Here is a 17,950-nt window from a genome sequence, read left to right as displayed (position 1 = left end):
TCTGGGAGAGGTGAATTGTTTGAAAACAGCTTTTTCAGGTAACTTGCAGAAGAGAATCTGTTGATCGTGAAGAAATACGAACTGTGGGTAGCCTTCAGGTCTGTCGGTACCTCCGGCTGACCCGGAGCCGCTCGGTGTGCTTTCCAAGTATTTCACGGGCTGGGGCAGCGCTCGGGAAGCTGCCAGCTGCTTTCGTTAGCACCACGGCAGAGGTGCTGCAGGTGGAACACACGCATCCTGAGTTTCTGAGGCCGGTCTTTGATCTTCAGGTAAGACAGGTTAAACGCTCGCAGTTGTCTTTTCCCCTGTTATTTAAACGCTTTCCTAGAGCTGGGCCTCCCGTGAATTGCACGGGGGGTTCCGACCTGCTCCAGCCCAGCTTCCTGCTGCCCGGGCCCTTCGGGGAGTGCTGCTGCTGCTTCAGGGCCTCGTCCCTCGGTGGTTTTTCGGGGTTATTAAAGGGCCCAGAGGTCGGCCGAGAGGTTGAGCTCTTGGCCTAAAACCAGGAGCGAGCTCCAAAAGATGTCGAGGCCCCAAAATATTTCCTCCTCGGGAGGAGAACCGCAGCCGAGTCGCGGGGCGTTTTGCTGCCGTGGTGCCTGGGATCAACCCCACCTCCGATAACCGGGTCCCTGCGCTGTGGCTCCCTCCCCTCCGGGTGCTTTGGGGGGGGTCCCAGGAGGGCTTTTGGGGGCTGCTGCGGTTCCAGGCCCTGGCTGCTGGCGTGCCGGGTGCCTGGGGACGTGTCCGAGCTTGTCCAGGCTCCGTAGTCTCATCCGACTGCATCCCAAACCCCTTTCGGAAAGCCTTTGCGTTCATTTATTTCTTAAAATCCGGGGTCAGTTAGGTCAGCGCGGAACGAATCTGCGCCGGGCTCTGCCCGCGGCGGCCCTGACGCGGGAGCAGGGGTCGGTGGGACCGGGGCACAATCAGAAAACACCCGGAAAGCAAATTTTGCGATGCCCCAACTGGCCGTCAGCAGTAAGGAGCAGCGTGAACGTAAACAGCAGGGAAACTTTGCCCGGAACGCGCGTCTTGTTTGCTTTCCTTACACGCTCCGGTAAGGCCCCTCGCGTCGAAGTCCTGGGACTCTTCCCAGGCTGATGGGGACAGGTGTTGGGACAAGGAAGAGGAAACTTTATTCGCTGGAAATTGCACCAAATTTCAGGGTTGAGGGGTGGCAGGGGAAGACGTAAGCCCCTTCGGTTCTGTGTAGCTGGGTTTGGGGCAGCTGCCGGTGCTGGGGTTCAGCCCCTGCATCAACGCAGGTGGCTGCGGGGGGATCCTACCTCGGAAGATTGATTTAATGCTGGCACATTTCAGTAATTCCCGTCTCATGTTTGTTTACGTGCTTTTTTCACTTTTGTTTAGCTGGATTCTGTTGGTCTGGTAGGTGTGATGCTGGTATTTAATTGTAACGCGTCAGATAACGATGGTGTGCATTGCGTTTAAAAAGGGAAAAACAGCGCTTTATTGCTGTGAACCCAAGACTTTTTTGATCTATCTGGTGGGGGGAAAAAAAAAAAGGTGTTTAAGGTCCTTTTTTTGTAAGGCGGTCAGATCTCTTCTGGAGGTTTTCTTTTTTAGTACGCTCAGAAGAATTTGTAGCTCTGACCTGGTTTCGCCAGTACTCCAGAGAGTTTTCCATGAAAATAATTATAGGTTACTTTATCTCTGAAAATACTAGAGGAATCCGCCGTAGCGTTGCTGTACGGCGGCGGGGTGTTCCTGTAGGAGTGAGGGGAGCTGAGGTGAGGAGGGGATCAGCTGCCGGCGGCGATTCTCACATCAGCAACGTGAATTTGTCTGGCGTCGCGGTGGTTTACCTCGCGTTTGGGTGTGAGTTTTATTGATCGTGGAGGGAAGGCAGAATATTGGATCTTAAAATCGCCGTGTAAACAGATGGGGTTTGCCCCTCCGGTGGGCTGTCGAAATGCTTGCTGTCGAGTGGATGTGCTTGGTGCAGCTGGGAGGGTTTCGTGCTCCTCCCGTCCTGACTTGGGGTCTCCGCTCGATTCCCGCGTCCTCGCAAGGGTGGCGGGATGCCACTCGGGGAAACTCAGCTCCGGGGATGGACGCGTGCGTTGGCAGGTGATGTTAGTGGTGGAGCGTGGGCACCGCTCGGAGAAATACCCCGCGGTGCACCCGGGGGAGCCGTCAGGGCCCCAGGCAGCAGGCGGCACGCAGACGATGCAGCTCCCACGACGAGGAGCCCCTCGTGCTCCTGGGCTGCGTTTCCAGACCTCGGAGGTGTTCACGAGACAAAAAAAGCATTCAGCTGTCCTCTGTTAACAGGCTTTTTTTGACCGCTTTTCTATAGAAGACCTCCAGTTTGGTGTTGGGAAGGACTTGGGCTCGAAGTGCTCCAGCTCGGGCACCAGGGCCGGTGGCGGTGCGTGGCCGCTCGTCGCCTCCTCCCAGCCTTCTCCCGCTCGCTGTGCGTGAAGGGTTTGCTGGTGCAACGTACGGAGCCGTCCCCTGGTAAATCTTCAACTCCGGCCCTCCGAGGGCCCTGCGTTGTGCTCCTGTGGAACCGGCGGGCGCAGAGGGCAGACGTGAGGCCGTGCCAAGTCAGACGCATCCAAGTTTTTAGGCATTACCTCTCGGGATATGAATGCCGAGGTGGAATGCGTGGCCTTAGCTGCGTCTGCCCCTGCGCCAGCCAACCTTTGATCATGAGGCGATACCAAAAGCCGGTTTATTGATCTCGGTACGGCGCTGCGCCTTCGGTCTGGTAGAGAGCTTCGTGCAGCCGACGGCATTAAAACACCTGCGGTTTTATTCCAGCTCTCCGTTAAACACCGGCACCCCCGAAGAATGCAATTGATCTCTCAAATCAAAACACTGCTTTATAGCATTTTTTTAGATGCAAGTAGTTAGGAGCAGCTCTGGTATTGCTGATCAAACGCTGCTGGTTACAGACCTTACGTGCTGCCAGGTTTGGTTTTGTTGTGCGCCGGTTGCGGGGGCAAACATCTGCTGCTGGCATCGAGATCTCCATTGTAGCTTTTATTTGCAGATCGTGAACGAAGCACGAACAAATTAATTTCATTTCCTCTGCCGTTTGAAGGCAGTGTTTCTGCTGATGTCCAGTAAACTAATCAGCCGCTATCAGAGAGCTCCATCCGATGAGAGATGTTGTGTCTGGCTGCGTTTGCTGAGTTTTCCTCTCTTCCTCCGCTTGTGAAGTCAAAGGGAAGGCAGGATATAAAACAAGCGGTAGGATTTTTCTCCCAAAACAATGAATGTAAACCCTCGTTCCCCGTTCGTATTAGAATTGTTGGATTTGACACCAAATATTGCTGTGCCACTGTAAGTGGGTAGTTGTGGTGTCTGCTTTGCTTTAGGAGGGGTCAGGGTCCCTGCTGTCCGTGTCTGTCTGCTCTTTGTCTCGGTCTGTGGGGCTCCCGTGACTTCCCTTTTGCTTATCCACATCACCGTAAATCTGAGGGAAGCTTTCCCAGCGCTGCTTTCGCAAATCACAAGCCCAGCGTTGATGCTCCTTCGGTTCTGAGCGGGCGGTGGGGGGAATCTCCAGCCCTTGTGTCCTGGAGGAGACAAACCTGGGACAAACCGGGCTTTGAAATCAATTTTGTCTTCCCTGGAAACTTCTTTGGGTGAACTCGGAGCTGGTCCAGCATCTGGCGGGGAGGAGATAGTGGGCGGTGGGGAGAATCGGGGCAGGCTGGCAATCCCGTGGCTGCCGCTCAGCGGTGCCTGCGTAGGCTCCTTCGTACCCTGTCTGGGGAGCAGAAAATAGTTTTTAACTGCTTAATTCATTGCGGTGGCTTGAAGCGTCGTGGATGTATTCTTAGTACGTGTGAGCTGTTGTAGACTTGGATCTCTGCGCGCGGCTGTCCCCTGACGTCACTACAAATAAGAAAATCAGAGAATTAATCAGCTGAAAAACGTTTTCTTGGACAGCTTTTATTTAGAGCGTTAAAAAAAAGCACAACTCATCTCCAAAAAAGCTCAAATATTTGACCTGAGCGATCTGCACGAAAGGTAGACTTCAGACACATTGCGTTTTTAACTGCAGAGTGTTACAACTGTGCCGTGTCCACGTTACAGACCCGTCCGGGGCGGGTGCGCGTGGAGCGGAGCTGCAAGCAGACAGACGGCTGCAGCAGCGGGAGTTGGGTGCGATATAATTTTAGTCCGGCTGGGCTGCCCAGCGTGCCCGAACTTGTTCTCAGACAGTTTCTGTAGCTTTAATCCCCCCATTACTCGAACGCAGACAATTATAGATCGGTGACACGGTTTGTGCCGAGGAGTTAGCGCTCGGGGAACCTGCTGCGTGCCGGCAGCGCGCTGGCTCCCCGCTGGGATGAGCTGGTGCCTGTGTCCGGGGGCAGCAGGTAGGGAGCAGCTCCTGCTGGGACAGCCACAAAACGTTTCGGCCCAGGCTTCGAGCTCCTGGCCGCCTGCTTTCGGAGGGTTCAGCTGCTGGGGTCTGGGGCTCACGGCGGCCTCGCAGCCTTGGTTCTGCCGCCTCTTGCTGCAGGGTGCAGCGAGCGCTCAGCCGGGACCGTGGTGGGCGTTACGGTGCCTTTGTGCCCGTTTGTGTGCATCTGAAAGCCTGTTAGAGCAACTTTTGGTGGAGTGGGGTGTCCTGAAAACTGTGTGCATCTTCAGTGTCTTCTCCCTTGCTACCCCTGTGCTGCCCCTGGATGGAGAGCAACACTGCGTTCAATCACTGCAGGTCAGGAACATCCCCCTTGTATTTTGGAACTGGCTGCTCTCAGCTGAAACCATCAGGTTTTTCTGTGGCTTCGTGTAAGGAAATGCAGGAGCTTCAAATTAGCCAGCTTTTTCCCCCTTTCTCTTAAGCCGTGTAAGTTCAGCTGAAAGCTTTCAGCTTCCCTCCGTGGTCCTTTTGGATCCCCAAAGCCTCGCGGGGTAATTTCCCAGCCTCGTGTTTAGTGTAAGAGGTCAGCTCTGAAGGTAACTGATGCGCACATTTGGCTTTCAGGAGCGGTGTTTATTGAAAGCTACTCGCTGATTAAAATTTCCAGTCCTTCAAAATGTCTTGAGAGCCCTTCCACTTAATTGCCCCGTGTCGTCTCCACTGAAAATGTTTGAATTCAGCTCCAGGTAAAAGCGCTTCCCTGCGGTGTCGAGTCTCTCCCCCGAGCTTCTGCTGATGCTTCGAGGTGCCTCCCACTTCAGGAGCAGTAAGTAGCTGTTCGGGGTGGCCTAACCCGGAGTGCTATCAGTCCAATTCCCCAGCAGCTGAGGAAATCAAATCCAAAGGGGATGCTGGGTGCCGAGATGAAAGGAGGGGACCGAGGCTTGCCTCACCGGGATGTGCTCCTCAGGCGTTTTGAGTCTCTCCCACCTGCATCACGCGGAGCTGTCCCGTTATTTAGGAGGGAGAAGTTACCCAGCTGCTGCACTATTTCTCTTGCACGCCTTTGTTTTTAGCGAAGGGTGCCTTGTGGGGTGCCGGGGTGCCCGGCTACCTATTGCTTTGGGGGGCAGGAAGGACCCGTGAAGGGTGAGAATTCAGTCGTGGAAGGAGCACAAAGCGCTGCCCAGAAAGCAGTAAGTATTCAGCCCCGTGTCACTGCTTAGCTTTTTGCACTGCATCTTTCAGGAGGGCGGCACCGGAGCTGTGGTTCCCGTGCCAAGAGCTGCCTGTGGGTGCTGAGGACGCGCCACGCTCGGACGCCACGCGTGGGGTGCTTCTGTCCTCAGCCCCTGCGAGGGAGAGAAACACAGCCTGGCACTCGCTTCAGCACATGGCTCTGCACAGCGCAGTGACAGAGTCCATTTGTCAGAGTGCTTTCTACTTGACTTAACCGTTGTCGTCAGCTCGCTGTCCTTGCATGATACCAGGGCTGCATCCTGCATGAAATTCAGAGTCGAAGGCATTGCACCGATTTGATTGCCTTTGTTTCTCCTGGCAGCTCAGGAGAGTCGCTGCTGGGAGCTCTCACCCGTTAGATCCTAATAGGTGGTAGGAGAGGGCAGGAGCTGGTAGGAACAAACTGCCCGCTGCATTCTGAGCTGAAGGGGCTGCCTTGTAATTTGGAGTCATCAAAGAATTTTATAAGAAATGAAAACTTGTAGGTTCCTATAACAGTTGAAATTTTAATTGTCAAGTTGTCGCTTTCTGCTGGAAGTGGCACTTAGGAGTGGAATTCCCGTGTCGTGAAGACCTCCAGAGAGGCAGCCTGCGGGCTGGACGGGATTTTTCCCCGTAGTTCAGAACTTGAAGCTGCTGGATGGAAAATAAAACCAAAATACAATGCACGTGTCCTGTGGGAGAGGCGCAGGAGGTTACGGGCACCGGATGGTGCAGGATTCTTCCAGCTCACTTTCTCTACCTGTTCCGAGCGTGTTTGGCAGGACTCCTGCCATCCCTTGCCCTGTGTGCTGCAGCGACCTGCTTGTTCCCTCCCAAGACGCCCACGGAGGCACGGCGGCGATGTGTGGCAAGAGCTGAGCCTTTTCTTGGTAACAGGAGGACGAGGTGCTGTGCATGTGCTGTGCTTTCTGCAGAAGGCAGGGGTGAGTAAGCCTCAGTACCTCGGTTTCTTCATTCTTGTACCCAAGAACTCGATTTTACAGCACCACACCACCACCGAGACACGGCCAGTTGCCCGGGTGCTGCTGCTTGTGTGCACCAGGGCTGGGTTGCAGGAGGAGCCCTCGGCTTTGTGAATCGATTGGGAAGAGCTTCTTTTATTTGTGAACACTGCACGGTGACCTAGTTAATTGGGAGTAATTACTGTCTAAATATATTGGTTTAACATAACAAAAGGCTGTCTGGAAAAAAAAAGCCGGGAAGGGAAAGAACCAGCTCAAGATAAACCACCTCTTTGCAAACACTTAAGAGTTGTTAAGGGACATCTCCAGAGCTATTAGCAGAGGAGGTTTTAACTTCGCTGTTGTAATTTAGCTCCCCAGGCTTGAAACAAAGCGGCAGAGCGGAGGAATGGACTTGGAAAGGGACACTTTCTCCGCTTCTGGGGGCAGTAGTTGGCTGGGAAAACACTGGGTAGGTAAGTCGGGGTGCCTTTGGAGAGGAAGGAGCGGGATCCCCGTGGTTAGAATGGGTCTGGTACACGCAGCCATAACCTTTATTTGCTGCCTTCTGCCCTCCCTCTCCAAAACCTTTTTGGACCCGAATCGGACGTGGCTGCGGTAGGCACGCCTCGTGGCTGCGGTGACCTTCGTGGGGAGCCCGGATCCCGTGGGCCCTGCTCCGGGAGGACGGCAGAGCTCTGCGCTGCTGCTGTCCTGAACGGGGGAAAATTGCTTCATTTCGGCACGGAGGGCCTGGCACCTGGAGGGCTGTCCTGAGACAGAGGCAGAAGCACGGCTGTCCCTGTAATTAGGATAGATCAGTCACGTAAATTACACCGGCTGGGCTTGGCGTGCTCATCTTACAGCTTGAGAGCTGGTTTATAATAGGAATTTATCTCATGCGGAGGGGCAGCGTGGTGCGTGTCGCACCTCGGAGGGAGACGAGGCAGGCGCGGGCGTGCAAGAGGAGCCTGCAGCTGATAACCCCTTCCTCTCGGGGGCCTGGCTCCGCGGTCCTGTCCCCGGGTGCCTGCACTTCCATCTGGGCACGAGGGTACGGACACAATAATAACAGCAGTAGGTGCACGCAGACGAATTTCAGGGTCTTAATACCGGCATAAGGAAAGGTGCTCGCCTCTCCTTATTAAAATCTGCTGTCGTGTGTGCGTTTAGTGGAAGGAAGGAGGCGGGGGGCACTTGTGCGCGGTCCCCACGGTGCAAATCGCCGGGCTGCAGCTTGCTGCGACCCTCTGCAGGCGGTACCCGCCGCCCCGAGCGAGGGGCTGCCCTCACCCCCATACCCGGGGCTGCCTTCGCACCCGGCCCTGCCTGGGGGTAGGGAGCGAGGGGCAGCGTCCCTTGGGAACGTCCCTTGGGAAGAGCCGAGCCGAAGGCAGCCGGGCTCTGCTGCTCTGTGCCCGTTGTGTAAGCGGGGAGCGTGACCGCAGCGTGAGCGCCGCCGCGGGGATCTCCCGCAGCCGCCCGGCGCCTATCTCCTCAGGTCGGCTGTGTCAAAGGACTCCAGCGTGGGGCGGATTTGCTTTGTCATCCTGACTTTGGCTCTTGCTACTTTCAATTTCTCTTTGGTTTCTGGAAGCTTCCTTTTAATTCTCTAGGGGGAAGGCCGGGGGGGGGGTATCAAAGCACGCGCGGGTGCTGACCCCGACCAAAACCTGCGGCGGTGACCAGGATGGGGGCAGGAAGGTGGCTTTGGGATGCCCGATGGCAGAAAGGTGGCAAATCTGTTGGTTTTTTTTTTTTTTGGCCACGTGCTTTTCCTTGGTTAGTTTTTAACTAAAGGCTGCAGAGGGCTGGAGCCGTTTCCCAATGGCAAAGCAAGCAATGAAATATGACCCAGGGAGGGGAAGGGAGCTGGCAGGCAGCCTGTGTGCACAAATAGCCCACTACCTTTTGGAGCGGGTTTCCAGCCAAGCAAACACAAAACAGCGCAGGCTGCCTTGCAGAGAATTACAGAAGACGTTTCCCCTGTGGAACTGCTGTTTTCTTTCTTAATGCCAATAAAACGTCGTTACTCCCGATCCCAGAATCGTAGCACGCAAGGACGGTGCAGGACGTCGGAAAATGGGTTTGTGTAGTAGTGGATTAGGGAGAGAAAGAGCTGTGTCGCTGTCTTTTGTAGCTCTCACAATGCCTTTTGCCTCGGATCGCTGTAACACAGGAGGAAATTGTCGTGAAAACCGAGCTCCAGCTCGTAGCGTTAGCTGGTTGGGCGAGCAGGAGGCTCTTGGCACGGCCCTGCTGCAAGTTATGTAAATCTCGTGCCGTGTATAAGCAACAGGCGGCTGGTGACGTAAAACTGAGCATTTGTCTCCGGTTATTGGATAACGTGACACGCACCCTTCCTGCAGCGTTCGCCCGAGCTGCCTGTATTAAATATAGCCCCGACGCTCCGAGGTAGAAAACGTCTCGAGCCGAATAATGGCTTCTGGTCCGAAATTCAGTGCTCTAAACGTGGGAGTCCTGCAGGGAGGCTCGTCTGTTGCCCCGTTGCGCCCAAGCCCGTTGGTGTGTTAGCAGCAAAAGCCCTGGTGTGGGTTTGTAGGGTTTGCCGTGCCGGGCAGAGCGCCCCTCCGGTGCCGCCTCGTGCCTTGGCTGAGCTCTGGGAGATGTCAGGATGTCAGCCAGCACGGCGTCATCGTCTTCTGGCGTCCCGGTGGCTCGGGGGACTGGTGCATCTGTCGTTCAGGTGTCCCCCCGGCACGGGTGGCGCTCAGATCTACGACTGCCCTCCTCTGACCCAAGCTCCGGTGCCGTTAGCTGCTGCTTTGGGGTCCCCTGTGTAAGGGGAAATCAGTGCTGCTTCTCTCCCGGGCGGTTTTGGTTTTACACAATGTCTGATTTATTTTTTTTTCCCTCAAGCGCTGTAGGAATCGAACAGGAGGCAGTTCCTTTGCTCACCGTTTCGAGTCCCTTTCCAGCTGGCAAGCAGCCCCCGGAGCCCTCTGTTTGCTCTTTCTCAGGGTCATGCTGCAAATGTTTCTCCCGCTTTCACCTTGGCTTTCTGGCTCTGGGTTAGACACATGACACCCCACCAAACAATGCTTACCCTCGATAAATCACCGTACCACGCCGCGCAGCTTCTGACCGCCCTTCTGCAGGGCTTCTGCTCTAGGTGGCGATTCCTGGTTCTCGAAGGACTTTTTTTTTCTTTGTCTTGCTTAAAAAAGCAAAATAGCTTTGTGTAATCACGAATACATAGCAGCTGTTATGCCCAGTGCTTTCGGTGCGATTTTACTCATCCCATTCTCACAGCACCTACTCACCACATGTAAATGAGGGCCACAACCCCGCAGCCATGCGTAAACAGAGGAATTAGATGATTTGCCACAACACTTACATAATAACATAATAGTATGTCGTGGAATGGCAGCTCAGCCTCGTGAATCCTCTTCCTGTTTGACTGCTCCTCTTCTCAAATTAATTACCCTGCGAGTTTTCAGCTACGCCGTGACCGTGAATCAATAGCACTTGTGGCTTGCTGGATGTCCGTAATACATCACAGCCTTCCAGTGCCATTTGTTTGGAATCGGTAGGAATGTTTGTTCGTCCTGGACGGTTTGTAAGTTCCTTTGAGCTGTGACGATCCAGAACTGAGCAGGCACCTAATGATTAATAAGTAGTCGGGGAGTGCTCGTGGCTCGTGTGACTGCGTTTCACAAGCAGCAGGGCTTGAATTGCTGTCCGTGGTTGGTGGTGCCCTTCAGCCTTCAGAGTTATCATGTGTGCTGTGTGTTTTGCTCATCTGATGCTCCTCTGGATCTTCCGTGCCAAAATAAAATGAAGAGGTTGAATCCTCTTGAAATTAGCTGTGGAAACAAGGTGGGTATAAAGAAGAGCTGTTCACACGCCGCTGCCCAGCACTCACCCCACTGTCCCTCCAAGTTATTGTCGAGTTCCATAGGGTGGAGGCCTAAAAGACTGAGAAAAGACTGAGTTCCCAGGTTTCCAGTGAAAATAAGAAGCAGCAAAGTGATCTGACATAGTGTCCATGGAAGGTAAAAAGCTATATTTTGAGCTCCGTTATCTTGCAGAATCCACGTGTGATAAAGGTGGAGGTTTTAGGAAAATGTGGGCAGCAGAGTTCATCTAATCGGGATAATATTTTTACCGTTCAGGCTAACCTACGTGAACCTCTGAAAAGGAGCTGGCCCACCCGCGTACTTAAGGCTGTAATCTGCTTTTTGCTTTCTAGGAACCTACAAGCCGCCATCGGAGCCTATTATGACTTTGAGAGCCCAAATATCAACGTACCCTCCATGTCCTTTGTTGAAGATGTCACCATCGGGGAAGGGGAGTCCATCCCTCCTGACACCCAGTTTACAAAAACATGGAGGATACAGAACACAGGTAAGTCCCTCGGACTGCAGCAAAGCCCGTGTCACGTATATTAGGTGATAAGGTGACACGGTGGCAGATCTCATGGAGGAGCCGCAGCTTAAGGCACGAGGTTTGTGCGCACCTCGCTCGGGCCAGAGCCGCCCCGTTGCTGGAGGAGGTGGCTCTGCCGACCTGCGCGTATCCCTCCGTACATCAGCACAAACGCTTTGTGGCTAGGTGTGCAGCTCGGTCAGTGCCCCAGCCCTGTTCTTCCTGCCACCACGTAAACAAAAGCTCTAGGAAACTGCTGTAGGAAGAGGCATGTAAATAGAAAATGAAATGTGTGTTTTCATTTTGTTTTCTTGGTGGCAGCAGTTAAATCTGAGAGGAGAGATTAAGAATCCTTAGTCAGTCTTTGTTTATGATCACTTAAACAAATGGAACATGTTTTTAAGTTGGTGAAGAGCTCCCTTTAAGTCTCAAAGCCTTTTAGCTCATGGCCAGCCTGTGTATATTACCACTACACTGCACTGCCCCCTTTTTTCTGATCGTCACTGTCACTTGGTTGGGCTCTTGGTAGAAATGTGTTCTCTGTGGAGGCAGAGCTCTAACCTGCGAAGAGGTAGCTGTGCAAGGGGAACGTGGCAGGTACCTTTTACTTTTTAGCACCCTTTTGACTGAATTGCATTTTCATTCGTTAGGAGGATGCAAGGCTGGCGATACCACATTCCAGAATGAGATAAGTCAAAGCAGGGACCGAAATCCAGGAAGTGAGACCAGGCAGAATGCATTCCCAGTGCTTGATCTGTTGGGATGTAGTCAGAGAAATGAGATCCGAGGATGCAAAGGGGAATACCTTGTCTTTGACTGTTGCAATGACAGGATGTTGCATTAATGTTTAACCTGTGTGCCTGAATTTAATTGACCTGCTTGTACTTCTGTGAAGAAGCATGATAGCACAACGAGGTATAATGCCATGAATCATCATGAGTAACGTACAGCTGGGTTAGTGCTTTTACTGGTAAATAGCTGCAGTGCTGGAGTGCTGTACACGTTTGTGTTAAATATCAAAGTACAACAAAGACTAAAACACTAGTAAAAATATAAGTATTTCATCAGGATACCAGAGGTAAGGACGCTAACATATAAACACTATATTCTAGAGAAAGGCCTTAATTATTTCAATTTACTTTTTCTGCCTGTTTGACTCACGCATTGCCTTTCCATTGCACTGGAGCTTGCTTAAACTCCTGTAACGTTCAAAATTGGCAATTTTTTTTTATAACTGTCTCAAATCTTACAGATGTAGTAGGTTTGACGGATCTGGTTTCTCCACTATTAGTGTCTTAATTTGCGTGTGTTATGACTACACCCCTATCTGGCTCCTTTCAGATTCCTTCCTCTCTCGTTCCTCTGCACTCTTTCCTGCATGTAAATCCAGCCCTAATTTAACATCCTCGTTTAGGCAGTGTTTCATTGTTCTTGTTACGTTTGACCTTCTGAAATCCCTGGGCCTGCTAAGATGAGGAAGGGTAGTTACAGTTAATCTTGACTCCGGAGTTCCTGGCAAGGCCAAAATTTGTTTTGGCTTCTGTGTGGTTTAAAGCCTGACTTCTTAAAAAGTACATCTGTGCTCTAACGCTGGTGCTGGAGGCCAAATCCTTATAAAATCGTGCTGTTGAGGCATGTTTTAGTTAAATGCACCTTCACGTACTGTGTTATGACTGAAGTTTAAGCAGGACCACAGCATTTTAAAACTATTTTAAGGTTTAATTAAGATATAATATCAAAGGACTATAGTGTTTCCAGATAATATCTGCTTGTTTGGTAGATAACTGAAGTAAAGCCAAGGTTTTTAACAACTCTACGGGAACCCTTGATTAAATGAATGCGGTCCTAGAACAAGAAATACCTGAGGCATGTGTCACGGAGGCGCTTGGTGGCTGACGTGTGACAAGCAGGGCTCTGGGAGATTGTCGGTTTTAAGCAGTAAAGCCAGGTTCAGCCAGGTTTTTTGTGTGTTATTAAAAACTAATACCCTGCTCTGATACCTTCCAGGACGGCGCTTGGCCGAAAGACCAGTTTGTGTAGTGAAAGCAGTGCTGAAAGAGCAGCAGGATTTAAGACTTATTTCCTCTTCCCACTCTACCCCCAGCTGCTGCTGGCTCTGCAGGACAGTTACTACAATTTATCATCTCCTGCGAGACGAGTGTACCGAAATAGAATGACATAATCATCATTTCATTTTATGGGGCTTATCAGTTGCAGCATTCTAGGCACCTTGCAAGACTAAAGCCATTAAACCCGATAAAAATCACATCAATTATTTAAACTAAACCCTGTTGCTGGGCTGCCAGCCTTTCCAGATGAGGCTTCGTACCCAGCTCCCCCACACCAGTCTGAGGTCAGCTCATCACTCGGCTCCTCTTTCAAAGACCTCCCGATCTCAGCAGCGTTTCCAACTGGAGCAAAATGTCCCGTGTTCTTTGCTCGTGTCGTGATTTCCCTGCTAGATGGAGAGGTCCACGAACGAGAGGACTTGACTAGGAAACTAGTCCCTGCCATGTCTTCACCGAGGTATCCGCAGGGATCGAATAAGCAGGCGAGCTGCTGCAGAGGATGCTCTTCGAGGTAGCCTGGGGTCAGATCAGCAGCCACCGTTCTCGCCTCGAGTGCTTCCAAGCCTCTTGGTGCATCGGGCTTCCCTTGGCTGTTCCCTGCAGCCTTGGCCAAGCAGAAGGTATTCTCAAAGCCCTTGGCTCAGGCCTGCCACATTACTGGAGGAGAAGCAAAAGCAAATTCTAAGCTGACTTTTTTTTTTTTGTGAGTCTTGGAAGCACGTTACTTTTTGTCTGCCCCAGAACTTGTTATCTTTGGCGGAGACGGCTGTGTTTGCACGCAGTGACTGTTTTCTGTATCTCTGCAGATTGCCAGGTCGCACCGTCAGGCCCGGTATCTGCAGTCTAAACATTGATCTCCACAAAGAAATCGTGTCCACAGTCCTCTCCACCGTTGCGCAAGGCTGAGAGAAGGGTTGGTGCAGGAAGGGGAATAAAGCCGTTTAGAAAGCAGTACCAGCTCTTCAGTTGTGATTCGAAGTTTTTGTTCCTCTTGAGACTAACAGACTGAGAAGGGAATTCTTATCTAAAAGAAAAGGTTTCCAGCACTTTGGGTTAATAACGTGTATTTTGATGTTGCAAGGCTCAGGAGCTGCATGTAGGGAGGCAGAAATGAGGAGAAGTAAAACTAGGTCTGACCTCTTTGGCTATGGCATTTGGAAAATACATGTGAATTTCAGTTCTGTTTATTTTTTTTGCCTTTTCAGCTGTTACACAGACTGAGGTTCGTGCTGTGTGAAGAGCTAGAGATTATTTCAAAAGAAATACGATTTTTTCCTGCTGGTCACAAAGCGGACCAGTTATGCCTTGTCTGAAAACTGTGTTCTGTATCAGTTGCTGACAATGCTGCGTATATCTCGGTATTCCTTTGACTGCTCAACAATTGCACAACTGTTTTGATAAGTGTGTTTTATCCGGTCTCGTACAAACATGCATGACTTTTCCTGGAGCACCGTCACTAATTCTTTCTTCTGCTTGATCCCAGGGACGGAGGCCTGGCCCCCAGGGGTTTGTCTGAAGTATGTTGGGGGAGACCAGTTTGGCCACGTAAACATGGTGATGGTCAGGTCCCTGGAGCCCCAGGAGATTGCAGACGTCAGTGTTCAGATGTGCAGCCCCAGCACAGCAGGAATGTATCAGGGACAGTGGCGAATGTGCACTGCCACAGGACTCTATTACGGAGGTGAGCGATCCCTTTTCTGGCACTTCACGCTCTTCTTTATGGTATTCCCATTGTAAATGGATGCTCCTGGCCCCTTGTTGGACACCCTCCTGATAACCAAATCATGTATCCCTAAATTTATTTGTGTGATTTATTGTAATGGCTCTTGACGTGAAACCACACTGTACAAAGATGTAAGCACCAGAGAGCTGCGGACTGATAACCCTTGGTTTCCATTTTGTGAATGTTGTGCTCCACAGATCTGGGGGCCAGTGCCCCTCGCTGCAGGTAGACCCTTCTGCAAGCTTTGACTAAATGCAGGAGGGTAGAGGTCTGCTGGCTCTGAGGCTAAATATAGAAAACAGAGAAAACATCGAGTGAGCTGCTTTGTTGTCTTGGTCAGCACAGAACTGTTTTCTAAACACTGGAACAAATTGCAGATTACACAGAGCTCTTAAAAACAAAGGGACTAGCACAGTTCTCCTTGAAACTCTTACCCTGTTGGGACTTGTTCCAAGTTTTCCAGTGCTGAACATCATGAACTACATAAAAACCTAAGTGGTGAAAACCCCATCTGACACTTACCGAAGGCCCAGGTTTCGATAGTTAAACTTGGTGCATCTGCTGGGAACCACTTTTCTGTATTTAAAAATCACTTTGGGATATTTCGCATGGTGCCTCAGGCTGAGCCACCAACATCTCCATTCATTTGGAGTCATTTAGTGATTTTTTGCCAGCTGTAGTTTATACTGAGAACATCTTTGTGCCTGTTTTGGCAGTTGGGCGTATCCCAAGTCCACGGGTTTGAGTGAGATGTGTTAGCACTCGGAGTCAAAAATAACTCTTTGCTCTGTTTTTTTGGCAGAATTGTCAGCGAGTGTAAGACTCTTCTGTGTTGAAAGTGGATGTAACTTGTCCCTGAAACGTGTGCATAAATTAGGTTGAAAGGCCTGTTCAACTTGCATTGCCTGCTGCGGGCCTGTGCGGTTATTAATCCAAGGTTTTCTACACGCTGACAAAGAAGCAGGCTAAAGTCTTACTAAACTTGCTCAAGTTACACCTTTTGAAGGAAAACTACCTGCAAATTGAAATTGGCAACTGAGCTTTGAATCAAAGATGCCCTTCCCCGTGGTAGGTTGAATCCCTGGTGCTTTTTATCTCCCGCGGCTCAGGTCCAGCTGTGGGGGTGCCTGGCGTCGGCACGCAGCTCTGGCACGGTGCTGGGGTCCTTAAACAGCCGTGGTTTTGTAAGGTAGAATCCCACTGCCCTTAATTGGGTCACAAAATGCAAGCTAATGAGCGACATTCAGCCTGGTGAGGGGCTGGAAGGAGAGCTCCAGCGAAGGAAGGCTGCTCGTGAAGCAGTGGTGGTGTAAAGCTGCGCAACGAGGGCAGCTGCTGCCTCCTTCCCCCAGCCAGCACAAAAGAGCCCCTTGTAGGTTAACGCTGCAGAAGAACTGGAACCTGAATCCCATGTGACGTGAGGTGCTCTTATTAGATCTGCTGAGATGAGATAAGGAATCGCTGCTGTTCTTTTCAATTTTCCCTCTCTGTGCAGCAAAACAAAACTGGAGCGCATTTAATGGAGGGGCGGGGGAAAAAAAAAAGCAGCAGGACTGAATTTGGATACATACCAAGCCATGTATTTGTGTAAATATGCCATAGTGTTTGCATGAAGTGTAAATGAAATGGTAAGTAGAAAAACAATCTTATCTATGTACAAACGGCACATGTTGTGTAAGAACTGTAAACACACACATACATATTTTAGCCACTTGTTTGCAAATTTGTGTAATAGTCTACCAGTCTGTGCATCTTGTCTGCCTACTGTGGATGTTTTGGAACTGAAATACAGATATTTTAGTGTGAATTGTCATAAACATAATCACCTTCCAAGTAAGTTTTTGTTTTTTTTCAGAGCCAAACCTTTTAATGCTAACCGAAAAACATTACCTTTTCTTTGTCAACAGAGCAGAAGACGGGGAGTGATATCGCCTGGCTCTCATTTCAGGCCTGTTGCGTAGCCTTGGTTAAAGTCATTTCAGGTTTTCTTTTTCAGTGCATCCTATTGGGCATCTGAAGTATGGAGTTTCAAGTTGTCAGCTTGTTTTTTATGTTCTTACCTGGTTCCTCTAAGTTCAGTAGGAGTAAAACTTTATTTCCTTGAAGGGTTGGACTTCATTAGTTTCTAGCCAGTACTTCTGATGCTTTATAAAAATGTGTTATAAACAATCAGTCTTTTTTCTTGCTATTGTAAAGAAATGAATTCATACTTTTTACTCCCCCCCCCCCCCCCAACTCCATCTAGGGATGACCCAAGTGTCTTTCATTTTCCACAGATGTCATCTGGGTGATCCTCAGCGTGGAAGTTGGAGGACTTCTAGGAGTAACACAGCAGCTGTCATCCTTTGAAACAGAGTTCAACACGCAGCCTCATCGCAAGGTAGAAGGAAACTTTAACCCGTTCGCCTCTCCGCAGAAGAACAGGCAACCAGATGAAAACAACCTAAAAGACCCTGGGGGTTCCGAGCTAGGCACAATCAGCAAAAACACGTGGGGGCCTGCTCCTGACCAAATCGAACAAGATCAGAATGGACTGTCACAAAACTCTGTAAATCTCTCCCCCAGCAGTCACTCGAACAACTTGTCGGTAGTGACATACAGTAAGGTAGGTGCCCTGGGAGAACAGGAGAATGGGTAGGTGATGCGACTGTGCTGTATGTAATAGTTCTTCGTTACAAACTGCAAAGCCCTTCCCTTCTGCTTCTGCCAGACCTGCTAAGGAAGGTTTTGAATTTGACTGTCTGACTCTGCCAACTCCTCATGTTATATTAAAATACTTTTGCCTCTGATAGACTCTACCAGATCCACCTTTTTTTTTTTGTTTTTTGCTTCAAGTCCTTCTTAAAGTTTATATAATCTTGTCTGGGTGCTGTAACTGTTAGTGGCTGGGGCCTACTCCAGCTGCGTGTGCAGATAAGTCAAAATATCTCTCAAGATGTGCTCCTGAGTTTTTACAGAATTAAATGACCACACCCCCAAACCTAAGATTAACCAGATAACTTTTTTTTTTAACTGGTGTGGAGTGACTACAGAGCTCAACATTTTGATCCCAGAAGCTATCTGTCAGGAATGGTCAGTCAGAGGACTATTCCTGTCCGTGTCCTTGTCTTGTTTATAATTGTAGGTGACTTTTAAATTATCTTTACTTTCAATCTCTCTCAAAAGCTTGCTTGGTGGATGCTATAAGAGTCTGAGTGATATTTTGACTGTTTTTATTTGCTTGTGTGTGACAAATGAA

General features: G+C 50.5%; 1 protein-coding gene across 4 annotated transcripts in view; it reads left to right on the top strand.

Annotated features, from left to right (window-relative positions):
• The window catches only part of ILRUN (inflammation and lipid regulator with UBA-like and NBR1-like domains), a 33,673-nt gene that overhangs the window by 3,364 nt on the left and 12,359 nt on the right, over positions 1-17,950 (top strand). For 2 of the 4 annotated variants that reach the window (XM_066982841.1, XM_066982842.1), the window contains exons 2-4: positions 10,745-10,899; positions 14,473-14,670; positions 16,989-17,317. In XM_066982841.1, the coding sequence (XP_066838942.1) occupies positions 10,745-10,899; positions 14,473-14,670; positions 16,989-17,317 (682 nt within the window). Of the gene's footprint in view, positions 1-944; positions 1,061-6,057; positions 6,514-10,744; positions 10,900-14,472; positions 14,671-16,988; positions 17,318-17,950 lie in introns of those variants that run through there. The other 2 variants (XM_048070888.2, XM_048070890.2) reach the window with 2 other exon arrangements.

Source organism: Anser cygnoides, chromosome 25, assembly GCF_040182565.1.
Source record: "Anser cygnoides isolate HZ-2024a breed goose chromosome 25, Taihu_goose_T2T_genome, whole genome shotgun sequence".
Taxonomy (NCBI): domain Eukaryota; kingdom Metazoa; phylum Chordata; class Aves; order Anseriformes; family Anatidae; genus Anser; species Anser cygnoides.
The sequence above is the reverse complement of the archived record's forward strand: the minus strand, read 5'-3'. Positions and strand labels throughout refer to the sequence as shown.